This window comes from Leopardus geoffroyi, chromosome C3 (genome assembly GCF_018350155.1).
Source record: "Leopardus geoffroyi isolate Oge1 chromosome C3, O.geoffroyi_Oge1_pat1.0, whole genome shotgun sequence".
Lineage (NCBI taxonomy): Eukaryota > Metazoa > Chordata > Mammalia > Carnivora > Felidae > Leopardus > Leopardus geoffroyi.
This window is the reverse complement of record NC_059338.1, coordinates 79,650,617-79,667,465: the sequence shown is the minus strand read 5'-3', so window position 1 is coordinate 79,667,465 and position 16,849 is coordinate 79,650,617. Positions and strand designations below refer to the sequence as shown.

The following is a 16,849-nucleotide window of genomic DNA, read 5'->3' as shown; positions in this document are numbered from 1 at the left end:
TCCCTAAATTTCTGCTAACATTTAGATTATGTGTAAGGCATATTTCAAGTGTGTTTCATTTTTTTTTTTTTTTTAACATTTTTGTTTATTTTTGAGACAGAGACAGAGCATGAACAGGGGAGGGTCAGAGAGAGGGAGACACAGGATCTGAAACAGGCTCCAGGCTCTGAGCTGTCAGCACAGAGCCCGATGCGGGGCTCGAACTCACGGACCGCGAGATCATGACCTGAGCTGAAGTCGGCCGCCCAACCGACTGAGCCACCCAACCGACTGAGCCACCCAGGTGCCCCACATTTTTTAAAAATCAGAGACCTGGGGTGCCTGGGTGGCTCAGTCGGTTATGCATCCGACTTCGGCTCAGGTCATGATCTCGTGGTTCGTGGGTTCAGGCCCCGTGTCGGGCTCTGTGCTGACAGCTCAGAGCCTGGAGCCTGCTTTGGATTCTGTGTCTCCCTCTCACTGTCCCTCACTTGCTTGCACTCTGTGTCTGTTTCTCTCTCACAAAAATAAATAAACATTTAAAAAAAAAAAATTAGAGACCTACTTTAGGAGAACATCTAATTTAGGTACTGTTTTTGTGTGCTTCTGTAATATATCTTCAATATTCTAGCTATAACATTGTATTGTAATTGAGTTAATTTATTTGATTCTCGTTTTCTTTTCCTTCCCTCCTGAATTTGAGTTTATTGATTGGAATAATATCTTTTATTTGTAGCTTTATTCCAACTTCACAGTCTGTCACATAGTGAATTAGAGACTCCCTGTTTGTTGAGTTAAATGAAATGAATGAGGAAGTGTCAGTTTTTAGATTTATATAATTTAGAAATTTTATTGTCTTACCAATATAGACAAAAAATGACTTATTTAAAACAATTTTAATAACTTTATTGGGGTTAAAGTTTTAAACTCCTTTGCCTTTTTGGGGGCGCCTGGGTGGCTCAGTTGGTTAAGCGACCGACTGCGCCTCGGGTCCCGATCACGCAGTTTGTGAGTTCGAGTCCCGCGTCGGGCTCTGTGCTGACAGCTCAGAGCCTGCAGCCTGCTTCGGATTCTGTGTCTCCCCCTCTCTCTACCCATCCCCTGCTCATGCTCTGTGTCTCTCCATCTCTCAATAGTAAATAAATGTTAAAAAAAATTAAAAAATAAATAAAATCCTTTGCCTTTTTGATTAATGTGGTACTAACTCAAATGATTAGTTAAATCTCAGAGTGAATTCTGATGGTCTGTAGGACATTAACAATGTAGGCTGGCCTTGTTCGGTGGATCGTTACCTATCAATGAGTAGTTAACAACTCTGTCCTGTGGCTTAAGTGCAGGAGATCCTTGGCCCTGAGTGTATCAAGGAATTTCTCTTGTCATGTCCTCATGGTTTGCCTTTCTTTATCAATACAGGTAAAGATCTGGGTATTACAAAGTAGATGACAAATCAGAATGAGTTCAAATGTTTAGTTGTTTTACTGTTAATATATTGAATATATATATATTTTTTAATAGTTCCATGCCCATTATTTCTTTATTCTTCCAAGGATAACGGAGCACCTGTGGTATGAGTGTTAATAGATAATCTTGCCTTCCAGAAGGACTTTTTGTTTCTGATCATGGACCCCTTTGAAAATTGGATTAAAGTTGGGAATTCCCACTTCAAGAGAATATTGGTACATATCTACACCAAACAGCATTTTGCGGACAGTCTCAGGGCATCATGGTCTCCTGATTTAGTGAGTGAATCAGGACCTGCCCATGTTAAACAGTTACCAGTGTACAGGAATTCATCTGTAATGGTAATTCCCGTCTTAGATTTCTCGTATTCTCCTTGTGTTTTGACAACACTCAGGAGTCAGTGCTGTAGGGAACTGATGCAGTGTATTCAGTGTATAGCCAACCTCTTTGGTCAGCATTTGCTTCTTAACGGATTGCGGATTGGTCCAGATACTGCTATGCTGAATGATCTTGTATAAGTGGGAGATCCCAGTAACAGTGTTAAAATGTTGGTATTCTTAGATGAGGCAATAAAGTATTATAAGCATTCAGAAAAGGTGAAAATGATTTTTATTCTTGGTGATGGATTTGTTCTACTCTGTAGTTATAGCCACAGTTTAACTTGACCATTGAAGTCTTTGACTATACTAATTCAGAGAGGGTCCTGAGAAATCAACCAACAGATTATGGTAGTAGAATTGCATGCATGAAAATACCGTTCAGTTCAGCAAAGATCTCTGTAATATCTTCTCAGAACTTCTGAATGCTATTTGTTTCCATTAAGCCTAATAACCAGTTTTAGAGTGGATCATTTTTCTTGTTAAGTTCGTTATACTTGCTAGGAATCAAGTGCGAAAGACATATGAAGGTGTGGCAGACCTAGAGCAATGAAGGCAATGCCTTGTTTTCCACACAAGTGAAGATCATTTAAGCAATGCATGCGTTGCAGAGTGGGATTCGAATAGGGAGGGTAGATAGTGGAAATTTGATAGGGTTGTGCAGTAACTCATGATAAGGGGTGAGAGAGCTCTACGTAGAATTTTGGCACTGAGGAATCATACTTCCCTCTCTTTTGAACTCTTAAGAAATGCCAACCACGGTGTTTTCTTCTTATCCCTCATTGAAACCCCAGTCTCCCACTTCTCAGCTCTTTTCCCAAATCATTCATAAATGTCTGGGACTCAGCCTAATCACTGTTCTTTAACACTTTTCCATGATGTAGCCTTTAAAAAAATGGCAAAACAAAAACATTGTCACTACATCTTCCAAATTCATTAGAAAAATTTTACATTCCATTCACACTCAATTATAATGAAAACTAAATTGTACATCAAAATGATTGTGCTGTAGGTCAAGATAGAGAGGCATTTGTAAATACGTTTTTTCAATGTTATTTTTCATTCATTGTGTGTATCAAAGCATTATTACTGTGGGCCATTTGCTAGAATAGGGAAATCACTTCTTTATATAGAACTGTCTGTTAATTTGCCATTTTGTGCATTTGACATGTATAGCAGAGATCTTGATGTTGTTGTTTTTTTTTTCTAAAGTATAACTGAGAACCAAAGTAAGGGATTTCCTGTTGTTTCTAGAATGATGGAGCATTTCATTACTTTGCTATTATAGAGCCCTTCAGTTTGAACCTAGCTAACAAGTCCAATCTGATGTCCCACTATTCTCCTTTATTCACCCGATTGCTTATTTCATAGTCTAGCCAGAAGAAGTGGTTTCCTTGAACTGCCTCCCAGTGTCTGATCATGAGGTTCTTGAGGACAGAAATGTCATTCTGCTGGTCTCTGAATCCTCATTATCTGGCTGGTTGCCTGACTTTGGCTTTAAGTAAATGAACATTGACAAACTGAAAGTGTGTATACTTTACCTTTGTTTGTACCAGGCTCATTAGGTCTAAGTCCTGGAGGCTGTTACTAAGACCGATGTAGATTAGGTCTCCCAAGAACATTCAGTGCACTCCCCAGTTTTCTCTGAACTGTTAATAGCATCTTACGGAAAATTTTTATATATACTTAGCAGTTTACCATATATGATATAGTTACTTTGATACGGGCCTTATCCCAGTTCTCCTGTAGGCTTTTGTGCCAGTTGGTTTTGGCTGCGAATGCTCTGCCATGTGTATTCTTGGACAGTCATCTGTGAAATGGGGACTGTGTTATCTATACCTTGGATGGTTACCAGGATCCAAGGAGAAAAGGTATATAAAGAGTAGTTGACACTCAGTAAGGAAAGAACAGAGAGCCTAACATACATGTAAATATTCTGAGTCATCTCTCTCCTTGTCTGACTCTAAGCTAAGCTCCTTGAAGACAGCAGTTAATTATGTTTCCTTTTTACCTACCAACAGTGCCTAGCAAGTTCCTTAATCTTATTAGATGCCCAAATATGTGTTGACTGAACAGAAATTCAGTCATTGTTAATAATGGTAATATTTATGGCTCCTTTATTTAAGATTCAGAATTTGATTAGTAAACATTGTAAGAATGAAAAGAGATATGAATCTTGGGTATGTGTGTTACTTTAATTGTTGGCCTTCATCTGAAGTTTACCTCTCCATCTCTGGATATTTATGGAAAGAGTATAATATACTGTAAATTATCCTGAAGCACTTCCCCACAAGTCTGGTTGTTGCATCAGGCATCCTGTCAGTGAAACAGAATTTGAAAGATTTTAGGAAAACTGTAAGTTACTTAAAAGTGCAGTTCAGATTTAAATTATATGAACTTATTTAGATTCTGACTCTGTGCTGAATTCAGTCATGTTATGAAAATAAAGATGTGTTGGACTCTTCCTGTGGACCATTTTCACTTTGAGAAATGTTTTAAATATGTGGAGTTGTTTACATTTAGAATTTGAAGGAACTTAGAGGATAAACCCCTAATGTTTTGCTCAACAATAAAAAGGTGTGATAATAAACACGTGGAAGTATAAATTTATTCATTTTTATAGTTGAAAGAAAATCTCTTTTTATAGTGGTGAAGTGGCTGGTGAGCGTTGGAAAATAAACTAAAGGGCAACCTGGCCTCTAGGCTTCCCTCGGCACTGTTGACCGTTTTTATGTTGTAAAAACCAGAGGAACAAAAACATACAATCAGAGCAGTGTTGCAAGAGACCGGCATTACGGCACTGATTCTGAGTGGGTAGGGTCAGTGTGTTCACCTTGGGGAGTATGTTAGTTCCCTGGGTTTTGGGGTTTTCTTGTTTTTCTGCCTTTCTTTAACAGAATGTTTCCTCATCCACGCCACCCCCCCTCCCCCCGTCCCAAAAGACTAAGAGTAAGCTCTAACTTAGGGCTGTAAGGTCGACAGTCTTCTTAGTTATGAAGAAACATGCAGGTGGTCTTTAAGGTCACTTCTCACTCATTCTGAACTTTCCCCGAGTGGCGGCTCATGCTGTGTCTGTCACTCGGCTAGATGCTGGGGGATGCAACGATGGACGTGACTGTTATTCCTTGAAGCTCACAGGCCAGAGTAGCTTCTAAAATCGAGTCCCTTAGATGTCTGCTAGCACGAGAGATGTTAATAAATGTTCCGTGATAAAAGGATTACATATTTCTTTAACTTCAGTACTAGTGAATGTTTCATCTCTATGTTGTTGACAAGACCGAGAAGTCTTTCAATAAAGAAAAGAATTAAACTTTTTAGCCAGTATTTTCCCAGGCTGTTTAGCCATCAGACCCTTTCTGTGTGTCACGGGTCTTAACGTTGCAAGGGCTGTAAATGCTCTGCAGCACACGGTTTGGGAGCCTGCCCTGAGATGGTTCTGGCCAGGTGGGTGCAGGGAGGGCTGCAGGGGCGGGGGGAGGGGGTTGCACATTCAACCGGGTCTGGAATGAGGAGTAGAAAGGGGAAGGGGAGGCCGCCCAGGGCTGGGCCAAAAGGACGGAAGGTACAAAAGCACGAATGTTTGACTTAGCGTGGGTGCGTGGTGTTTTTGAGGAGACCCCAAGTGGGAAAACCCAACCTACACCGGAGCTAGGAAGCTACCCCAGAGGAGGATTCAGGGCCCTTGAAATGCTGAAGAAGCTTTGAATAGCATGAGTGATACAAAGCTTATAGTAATCAGTTCCTGAATTTCGAAGCTCTGTAAGGTCTGTCGTGCTTATGCTGAAAGCCAGTTTTCTATAGGGAGAAGAAAAATTCCAGATTTATCACAAACTAGCAAAAATATGAAATAAACTATTAGGGCTGAATCATCTATGTGCTACTGTTGAATTCTTACGGTTATTTAATGATAGTTTTTAAAAACTTTTGAGTCATCTGTGAACATTTAATGCAGTACATTAGGAAGGATGAGGCAATTTTCCTTGTTGAAAGTTTCAAGTTAACTAATTTCTATTTTAGATTTTAACGTAGGAGAGTCATCACAGAGAGACAGAACAGTGTACTGTTGTTTTTATATTTCAGAATTTAAAGTTTAACTGAGCTTTTCCTCTACTATCATTAATGTGCATTTTATGTATTTATTTATTTATTTTTAGTTTTTGAGAGAGAGAGAGACAGAGTGCAAGTAGGGGAGGGGGAGAAAGAGAGAGGAAGACGCAGAATTGGAAGCAGGCTCTGTGCTGACAGCTCAGAGCCTGATGTGGGTCTTGAACCCATGAACTGTGAGGTCATGACCTGGGCTAAAGTCGGATGCTTAGCCGACTGAGCCATCCAGGCACCCTGATGTGCATTTTAAAATATTGGAAAGTACAGAGAAATAGAAAAAACAAAGTGATTTTGTGTCATAAAGAGACAAATGAACATGTTGGTATATTTTGCCAGACAAATTTGTTTTACTTATAATTCTGCTGAACACAGTGCTGCTACTTTACATTTCCCTACGTAAATTTTTTGCAGATACCACATTTAAAGACTATAACTTTCCATTCAGTGGGTATGCCGTTGTTTGTATTTTTTTCTAACCATATTTTTAGGTGGCTTGTATTTTCTTTATTAATGTTTTGTATGTATAGTTCCAGATTTGTAATGATTGAGTCAAAAAGTAGCAATCTGTTAAGGCTCTTGAAGTGTGTTTTCCAATTAAAAACAGTGCAGGTAATTTATAGTTCCACTGGGAATGTATTGAAGTATTTTTTTAAAAAACTTTTTTAACATTTACTTATTATTGAGAGACAGAGGGAGACAGAGCATGAGCATGGGAGGGGCAGAGAGAGGAGGAGACACAGAATCTGAAACAGGCTCCAGGCTCTTAGCTGTTAGCACAGAGCCCGAGGCAGGGCTCGAACTCACAAACTGCGAGATCATAACCTGAGCCATCCAGGCACCCCTGAAGTATTTATTTCACTGGATATTGAGACCAGACATTAAAGACAAATAATAATAAAGCAACCTTTGTTGGTTCAATTGTTTAAAAATATGGACCCATATCGTTTTGTTTATGGATTTAACGGTAAGCAGTGTTTTCAGTTAAATTATCCTTTTTAATACTTTGTGTAAACAAATGTAAGAATTTTCTCTTGATGTGAAGCTCCTTTTTATCTTGGAGGTATCCGTCACGGATTGAAAAAATCGACTATGAGGAGGGCAAGATGTTGGTCCATTTTGAGCGTTGGAGTCATCGTTATGATGAGTGGATTTACTGGGATAGCAATAGGTTGAGACCCCTGGAGAGACCCGCATTAAGAAAAGAAGGGCTAAAAGATGAGGAAGATTTCTTTGTAAGTAGCAATCTTCTTCCCGTTTGCTAGATGTGTAATGACATATTCTAAAAGGAATTCTGTTAAATATTACAAAAGCTTGTTTTTATAAAGGAAATGCTTATTTATTATACATGGTATTGATCTTAAAAGTTGTTTAAAATAGGATTTTAAAGCTGGAGAAGAAGTTTTGGCTCGTTGGACAGACTGTCGCTATTACCCTGCCAAGATTGAAGCAATTAACAAAGAAGGTATGTATTTGAAATGATCTTAGATTTAAAATGGGATTGATAGTAAAATTTAACTGTTTCTAATTTTAATTCTTGTAATTGTTACCACTGTTACTTCTGTCTGTCTTATACTTAATGAATTGCCTGCTAATACTCTTTTCTGGGAGTATTTCATTGTTACATATCGTATAGAATAACATGATACATGATCTGCTTACCACCTAAATAAACTGTTTAAATTAGAAGTGTGAAAGTTGGTTAAAATTGTTCAGCTTTTAGTTGACAGGCTTATATTATGTGCATTTTATTTCTCCTTCTCTGTTTCCAGTTTGCCGGCCAAGTTATTTTTATGAGCAACTCATCCAGAGTGTTAAGGAAGGTTAAGGATACAGGAAAATTCAAGTCAGTTCAACTTGGAAGTAAAATACAGTACAGTGTTTTTTTCTGAGGAAAGAATGTGGGAATTTATCAGTTTGAGGATTTCCTTTATTGCCTTTTTCCACTGCCCCTTTTTTCTTAGTTTCTGTGAATAATTGAAAGGGAAATTTCCCGATAGCCTTTGTGGCATCTAAACATTCATATTGAGCAGAAATTACTGAACTGACCAGTGATGTTGAAAATAACACAGGAATCGGGTGTGTTTGTGTGGCCAAGGCTAATAAATCTGTGGGGCGTATAATGTATTTAAGAAAACAGGACTTGAAGACTGAGGAATTTGGAAAGGCATGAGAATTAGTATTTAAATTAGTATTGGAACTATGCTTAACTATTTTATTTTTTAAATTTCTTGCTTAAAAATCTCATTTTAATAAGTTGTGAAATACTTGTAAGTATATTTCCAAGTCAAGAATACATCCGTTTTCTGTAACAATTGTTTCTTAAACTTGACCACTCATCCCTTCCGTTTACTAAAGAAACACACATTGAGTGACAGCTTCTTTGCAAGAGAAGGATTTAAGTAAGGGGGCACTTTAAACCCGAAAGACAAACAGGTCAGCTAAAGAGGGAACGAAAGGCTTTTCTGACAAAAGAAATGAAATGGCATATTGCAGAAGAATAGAAGAGAGGCCCGCCGCTTTTTAGGAACTGCAAGACTTCGTTGTAACTGGAGTGAAGGAGTCCTTTGAAGGGAGTAGAATATCAGAAGAGCTGGGAGAGAGAAGCAGGGATCTGCGTATGGAATGTCTTGTAATCTTGCTACAGAATTTGACTTTTTTTGGAGGTGATGGGAAAGAAACGTGGAAGGGAGTTAAGCTGAGGGTTTAAAGTAACAACAAACTTGAGAAAACATGGGAAGTAAGAGGAGACAAAAGAGGAAAACATTTAAAAAGAGACATATTAAAGAATGTTAGGTGTGAAAAAGCAAATCAGTGTTGTCTACCAAAAAATTATGATACAACTTTATAAAGTCCTATTCCAGTTTATTGTTTTAAGGAATTGAAATAACAGATATGGCTATGATTTTACCACCACCGGTCACCTTCCTCCTGCAGGAGTTGAGGGACGTCTCTGTTAGGTTTGCAGGTTACTTTTCCTTTCCTGGTATGCTTCACCTCACTGTGCACTTAGCTTCTTGAGAGCTCTGTTACGGAGCCCATGTTACTGTGTCTAATACACACGGGCCCTCCAGGTTTATAGCATGTGGGCAGTCAGCAACAGGTTGTGGAAAGAAAGGAGGCAGTAACGGATCAATTCTTTGGGATAATTAATAGGATCCACCCAAAATAAAAGAAGATGATGCAAAATTAAACAACACTCTCCATTTTATATTTTTAAAGTTCATGTTTATTTATTTTGAGAGAGAGAAAGAGAGAGAGAGAGATTGAGAGAGAGGAAGTGGGGGAGGGGCAGAGAGAGAAGGAGACAGAATCCCAAGCAGGCTCTGCGCTGTCAGCACTGAGCCTGATGCGGGCTCGAATTCATGAACTGTGAGATCCTGACCTGAGCCTAAGTCGAGAATGGGACGTTGAACCGACTGAGCCACTCAGGCGCCCCAACACTCTGTATTTTGATGAAGAGCCGTTTCTTTGAGTGTGGAGAGCTCTGAGATCTTGTCTCCGTGCTTACACTCCTTGGGAGTGTAGCACATACAAGTACACGTGTACACACACATGCAGTGCACTCAGAAGCAGAGCCATCCTATTTTGTCCCATCCCATTTGTCCATGGGCATAGAGCACAGAAAATAAGGCTTGTATTCGTGGAAGAGCGGTGACGCTCACTGCAGTCTCTGCCGTTTTGGGAGCAGTTTGAGTGCACCCTTAGTGAAGTGTTAGCAGATATGATTTCTTTTTAAAATATCTCCACTAGAGGTCTTTATTTTGCGATTTCCGTGTGTCCCACGTGACGGATGAGCCTGCCCGCCATGCGCATTCTCCCCGCCCCCGCCAAGAGAAGGCAAAGGCAAAGGAAGCCTTCAGGAGGCCTTCTGTTCACTGTAAGAGCTAAACAAAACCTGCAGATACGAACGTTTACGTGTTTGTAATAAGTCTTAGAGAAGTTGAAGAGGAAGGGCGAATGTGTAAACCAGAGGGGATGGGGAAGTGTTCATGTCACGTGTGGGATTTGAAGAGCTGATCCTCTAAGAGTAGGCTGAGGGAGGAAAGGAGGAAGGCGTCACAAGGGCGGCACCGGTGTGATCAGCAGCAGGGAGGGATGAGTGCCCGGCTGGGGTGGCGTGGAACCTGCTCTCATCTGGAAGCCGGTTCCCGCAGGAGGAGTTCAGGCCGTTGCAGGGTGGCGGTGGTCAGGTGTCAGGTGCACGTGGGGTTCGGTAGTCTCAACGCTTTCTCAGTGTCTTTACGTCCTGGTTACTCAGCTCATCAGTTTTTTTCAATGACTTGGGTTTAGATCCTTATACGTCCAACACTGTGAATTATGCTAATCACAGAAAACATGAAATGAAATGATGTTCACATTACAAAATTAAGGAAAATGTTTTGTAGATATATGTCGGGTTTGGTGCCAAGTTCAAAGCCAGTGATACCAATTATGACACTTACTGTTTTGACTTGTTTTGTAAAGGTCCAGTACATGTTTACTTAAAGGGGCTCTCAGCCATCATTTGTACAGGAAATGATACAAAACCGTTGGAATTTCTTAAGTATAAAATCTACGTAATTTATGCTTTGTGGCAGTACTGACTTTTATTGCCTTGAAAGCATGGACTCTGTGGCAAAACCTGAATATACTTTGTGGTTGTCATTAAGGCAGGGTGTTGCGTCCTGAAGGCAGGTTGAGTTAGTGGGAAAGGCCTCAGGATGGGGGGTTGGTTACAGCTGTGCTGCTGTTCAGCTGACTGCTGTGGGTGCAGCGTTCAGCCTCCCTGGAAATCAGTGTTCTGATCTGCACAGGAACACTTTCATGTAGATGGTCCGTAAAGTATTTTCTGGCTTAAAAGCCTGTGGATCTAATTCTTATTTACCAGTTCACTAATACGGTGAAAGGAATAATCTTTTCCTGAATAAATGATTTTTCCCCCATATCAGTTCTTTCTCTCTGTTACTTGGAAAGAAACTTCCAAAGAGAGCAAATGATAATTCTTATGGAAATATTATATATGTTTGTAAGTAATGATCTTATTAGAAGGGAAGAGAAAATAAACTCCAACTTCCTGCAGTTCTTAACGGGTGTGTGTGTGCAGTTACTGCGATCAGAGTGTGTTTCTTTCTGTTAGGGCGTTACTTGTTAGGTTTCAAGTGTTGCTATAAGATTCAGTTGTATTTTCTAATGATTCTGACTTGCTCCCGTTTTAGGAACATTCACAGTTCAGTTTTACGATGGAGTAATTCGTTGTTTAAAAAGAATGCACATTAAAGCCATGCCCGAGGATGCTAAGGGGCAGGTAAGAGAGTTCAGCATTCCTAGCTACCCAAAGGGATGTCTTCTTGAATGGTGACCAATCAAAAAAAAAAAAAAAAAAAAAAAAAAAAAGATACATGTATATATATACATATATATATTAAAGGGAACTAATTGTAGGATTATGTGCTGATAGCCCCAAATAGCAGCAAGAAAAAGAAGCTTAGAATGTAAGATAAATTATACACTTGATTTTTGCTTCTTTGGCTTTAGACCTGCTAAAGTTATAGGTCACTAGTTTCTGTTCCAGGTGAAATCCCAGCATCCACTAAGCTGGTGTTGTCCTATCGACCCAGCTGGATCGTGGAACCAGTCTATGGGAAGTGAGGTAAGTGCCTTTTTTTAATTTTGTTTTGTTTTTCCTGGTATATAGTATCATTTAGAAAGTTAATTTTTAATATAAAATTTTATATTGAGTTTCTTATCTTCTTTCCTTTTATAAATCATAGTCATTCATCTTCTTTTAAAAGGCGCTTACCTGACACTCTGTAGGCTGCTTCAGGTAGGGCTCTGTGAGTCATAGGATGTAAGCAGTGTGTTAAAATGCCTTGTCACTGCTCAAAGCAAGAATGATGAACGGTAAGCATTGGAAGGAGAGTCTGGGATGAAGTGAAAACCATGATTCCATTGGTTGAGTATGTTTCCTGAAACACTGGAGAGAAAAGGTGCCACTAGAAATTTAAAATATTTTCTTTTATGTTCTGCTGTTATTTGGGATTTTCAGCACCTGGACCTACAATTAATTTTTAGAATTGAAAGTAACCTATGAAAGTGTCTAATATGGAAATACGCTTGTATTTGTTCCATACTGTGCAGTGAAAAATGTCATTCTGAAACGTGTTGAAATCATCTGGTCAGCTCCAGCCAAGTGTATACATTTAGTAATCTAGAAATGTGGATCACTGCAATAAAAAAAAAAAAAAAAAAAAAATTCCTCCTATCTTCTGAGAAGTGTGATCGTTTTAAATCACCTGCTTTTTAAAAATTTAGTGTTGCAGTGATCAGCTGGCATTTCTTCCCCAGTTAATATGGAAATGTAGTTTAAAATGGGAATGCTTTTGACCGGGAAATTGCTTTGTGTCTTCCTACTTGTATGTATAAATAAAACGTTCCTTTAAGCATTCAGTGGTGTGATTTCTTGGTTACTGCATAGAAAGATTAAAACATCGGGAACTTAATATGTGCCTGTTTAATTAAACAAAATTCTCTCTCTCTCTTTTTTTTTGTTTTTTTTTGTTTTTTTTTTGCTTTAAGGCTATTCTTTATTATTCTGGTTATTCACATGTTTGTGAGATGGCACTAACTCTAAAACTTCATTTTTTTCCAACGTGAGATACTGAGCCAGTTTGGTTTGTGGTAAAATTACAAGTTATAAAAATTCATTGGATGTATTGGGTGTTTACTTTTAATAAGTAGTTACATTATGATGTGTGTGAGCGTTAAAATCAATCCTGAATATAAACTATTGAAAGAACACGGGTAGCACTATATCCTTAATTTACATTTTTCTTCATAATTTTTAATCACAAGCACGCTAAAAATATTTGTAGAATTGTTTTTTTATAAAATGCTCTCTTTTCAAAGTGTCTTTGTTTCCCAAAAAGTTTTGACTTGTTTTCATGTAGGAAATAGACTAAGTCAGGTGTTGTGTGGGAAGTGCTGAGAGAATCCAACTTTGCATATATTTTCTAAATTTTTAGTACCTTGAGAATTCCTTTGTAAAGATATACAGTAAATTTATGAAACTAGCAAAGGATAAGTAGATGCAATATGGAAATACTCTTCTCTAAACTTCCTGTGGCTTTTTCTATCCTATCTTGTCTTTTTGCAAGTGTGCTGGTGTAAAACTCACTAGTATTAAAGCTTTGCTCATAAGGTCCTGTACTGTTTATGAAACTTTGTTCTGCATACATTATTAAATTGGGTTCCCATAGCAGATCCTTTGACATAGCTGTAACTGATACTTCTATTTCACATCTGAGGAATTCAGAACTTAGGGAATTGAGTGACTGACTTAAAATTTCACTTAGGCATCATGTGCAGAGTAACTCTGAACTCCCATCTGGTTTCCAGCATACTCCATATCTTGTGCTGCTCTGTTACCTACAGGGAACTTTGAAGCATATCATGAGTTCTAATTCGTGGAAAGATCACACCAGTTATTAAAAAAAATTTTTTTTTAACGTTTGTCATCTTTGAGAGACAGAGAGAGACAGAGCATGAGCGGGGAAGGGGCAGAGAGAGGGAGACACAGAATCCGAAGCAGGCTCCAGGCTCCTAGCTGTCAGAGCCCGACGCGGGGCTCAAACCCATGAACTGTGAGATCATGACCTGAGCCGAAGTCAGATGCTCAACCGACTGAGCCACCCGGGTGCCCCCACACCAGTTATTTTTAATAGTGAATCTTACCTATTTAAAAGTAGAAGAGGGGAATGCCTGGCTGGCTCAGTCGGTTGAATGTCCGACTCTTGATTTTGGCTCAGGTCATGATCCCTGGGTTGTGGGATTGAGTCCTGTGTTGGGCTCTGTGTTGAATATGGAGCCTGCTTAGGATTCTCCCTTTCCCTCCCTCTGCCCTTCTCCCCAGCTCGCGCGTGCTCTCTTTAAAATAAAAAATATAGGGGCGCCTGGGTGGCGCAGTCGGTTAAGCGTCCGACTTCAGCCAGGTCACTGTCTCGCGGTCCGTGAGTTCGAGCCCCGCGTCAGGCTCTGGGCTGATGGCTCAGAGCCTGGAGCCTGTTTCCGATTCTGTGTCTCCCTCTCTCTCTGCACCTCCCCCGTTCATGCTCTGTCTCTCTCTGTCCCCAAAATAAATAAAACGTTAAAAAAAAAAAAACAAAAATAAAATAAAAAATATAAATAAACCAAATAAATGACAAATAGAAGGACAAATTAATGGGAGAATTCTTTAATGACACAACTGCATTGATTCCATGATTAACAAGTCACATGATCAGGAACTTTTAAAAAATATCTAATTGCACTTTAAGAGATACAACACGAATCTCTCCCAGTTTGCTGTTCATTGGAAAGAGGAAAGAGCTGGAGTCTGGCATTTTTCAGCATTTCTGTAACATTAACTTAAAATTTTTCCCACAACGTGGAACCCAAAATTAAGCACTCTGCTCTTAATAAGACTGTACAGATCTCTGCTGAATTTAACACTTTGCTTGTCTGGTTGTACTTTTGTTTCTCTTTCTGCGTTGTTGATTACTGTCTGTTTCATTGGTGCTTTCTTTCTCTAGTACTGTAATGTCAGTCTCAGAGTTCAACCTAGATGTAGCACTTGGGCTCCCCAGACCACTTCCGCCCCTTGTGCCTATTTGCACGTATTCTGATTGTCACGACTTTGTCTAATGGTTTCCTTCTTGCTTGCGGTGCCCTTGGATGCCTTTCCTTCTGCCTTTTGCCTCAAAGATATCTGCTGTAGGGTTCAGCTCCTCTGTCATGTTCCCTGAAGCTTTCCATTAGCCTTTCTCTTAAGTCACAATTAATCTTTTCTGTTTTGTTCTTCCATGGTATTTTGTTTATTCCTCCACTGCCTCTCCTATCACACTGTCTTATAGTTAATTTTATTTGCCTTTCAATTCCTTACAGGTAGGACCAAAAAAACGTGGCTCTAAGTAAACATGGGGTTGGACAATATTGGTTTATCTGGTTTGTTTTGAGGTGTTTTTTTGTTTTTGTTTTTGTTTTTGTTTTTTTGCCAACTAGAGACATAAATCTGTATTTTACACCTGTGTCTTAATTTGCTTTCTAATAAGACATGTACTGGGGACACAGTTTAAGTACTGAGGAAGATAGATGCTGGGCATTCTCCAGGCAGGAACAAAGATGTGGTGACTCCGGGGCTCATGCGTTTTAAGTCCTTTCAGGCAGCATCTTTTATAAATCGATGTCTCATGACTGCTTAGCGTGCTTCCTGGCACATGTAGCAAGGTGTTGAACAGAACTTTGGTGAATGAATAGTTTGGTGCAATCATACGATAGTTTTAGTTCATTTCAATCATGGGGGAGAGAAAGAAACACGGGTTCTCTTTGTTGGTTGTTTATTTTTAGTGGCTTATTGTCTTCACTATGTATTTTCAAGACTGAGCAACCATCAGCCTCTATTGACTAATGATTGAGGTTTGTTAATATAACTTGTGAAGTAAATGTATTTGATGTTGAGAAGTAGTTTTTAGTTACTTGGACTAAAAATTTAGTGTATTATCCATTTTGGTTGAATTTGAGCTGGTCTCTTTGAAGCTTAGTGGCCTTAGAGGAAGATTAATAGAAATACTTTGTAGAAATACTACAAATACTTGTTGTAAGAAAATTTTCTCGGTTGTGAAAATTTAAATGTTAGCACCACGTTTCTTACATAGTTCCTTTTTTTTTTTTTTTTTAAGAGAGACCGCGAGCGAGCACGGGGGAGGGGCAGGATTGGGGGGAGAGAATCTCAAGCGGGCTCCACCTCCCGTGCAGAGCCTGATGTGGGGCTTGATCTCTTGACCCTGAGATCATGACCTGAGCTGAAATCAAGAGTCGGATGCTTAAGACTGAACCACCCAGGAGCCCCTCTGTATTTTTTACAATAAGCATTTTTAGTTTAGAAAAATTATGTAGCAGTTAACTTTAAATATAAACACAGGAAGAATAAATACTTGCATTGCAGAAGAGTGGTAATCAGCACAAATCCAGGAAGTCATAGAGTGAGGGAAATTAGTCTGGAGCCTGACCGTATGTATGTACGTAAGACACCTTGGTCAAATCACGCGGCTCTTTTTTTCTTTAACTAGTAATATTAAGCTGTTGTGATACGTTGGTGTCCAAGCTGTCAAAGCTTTAAAAATTAATTAAATCATATCTTGAATTCTGTGAAATTGTCCATACTTCTTCTTGCAAGAATAGTAATTTGTTCACTGGGAGTGCATTTCTTATAACCTTTGCAGAATTGCAACATAAGCATTTTTCTCTCATTTCTTCTACGATTTGTTGTATTCAGAAAAGAAACACAGTTTACCATTTAAATCTAAAGTACTGAGACAGAATGTCATGTAATGTTCCATATTTGTTAAAGGGTTTCCCTTTTATTTTAGATTTTATTCCTCTGAAAATAATAGCGAAGGAATATTTGTTATTGAATATTTACCTGTTTCATGAGGGGTTATATAATCCCACTAAGCCATTAGATCATTAAATTTGATAATTACCATGTTGATGATTTATCTTGTAAATGTAATTAATTCGATTTTTATATTTGTGCGGGAGTAGCTTTGAAAATGTGATACGTGTTTTTATTAGTGTAATTAAATTTTGATTAATTTTTTAATACTTTACATGTTTTGTGTTTTTCCTTTGGAGGATTGGATAGCTTTAGTCAAAGCAGCTGCTGCAGCTGCAGCCAAGAATAAAACAGGGAACAAACCTCGCACCAGCGCTAACAGCAATAAAGACAAAGATGAGAGGAAATGGTTTAAAGTACCTTCAAAGAAGGAAGAGACTTCAACTTCTATAGCCTCATCAGAAGTTGAGAAGAAGGAAGATCTGCCCACATCTAGTGAAACATTTGGTACAAAATATGTTCTTACGTTCATTCCTATGGCAGGGTGAACTCTCATAGTGAGTAAGCCAGAACCCCTGGC

General features: G+C 38.9%; 1 protein-coding gene across 28 annotated transcripts in view; it reads left to right on the top strand.

Moving 5' to 3' along the window:
• Positions 1-16,849, top strand: part of PHF20L1 (PHD finger protein 20 like 1) — an 86,323-nt gene that overhangs the window by 13,063 nt on the left and 56,411 nt on the right. For 10 of the 28 annotated variants that reach the window (XM_045453642.1, XM_045453624.1, XM_045453618.1 and 7 more), the window contains exons 3-7: positions 6,982-7,153; positions 7,299-7,383; positions 11,117-11,205; positions 11,461-11,550; positions 16,569-16,776. In XM_045453642.1, coding sequence (XP_045309598.1) covers positions 6,982-7,153; positions 7,299-7,383; positions 11,117-11,205; positions 11,461-11,550; positions 16,569-16,776 — 644 coding nt within the window. The remainder of the gene's footprint in view (positions 1-6,981; positions 7,154-7,298; positions 7,384-11,116; positions 11,206-11,460; positions 11,551-16,568; positions 16,777-16,849) is intronic. The other 18 variants (XM_045453625.1, XM_045453619.1, XM_045453636.1 and 15 more) reach the window with 2 other exon arrangements.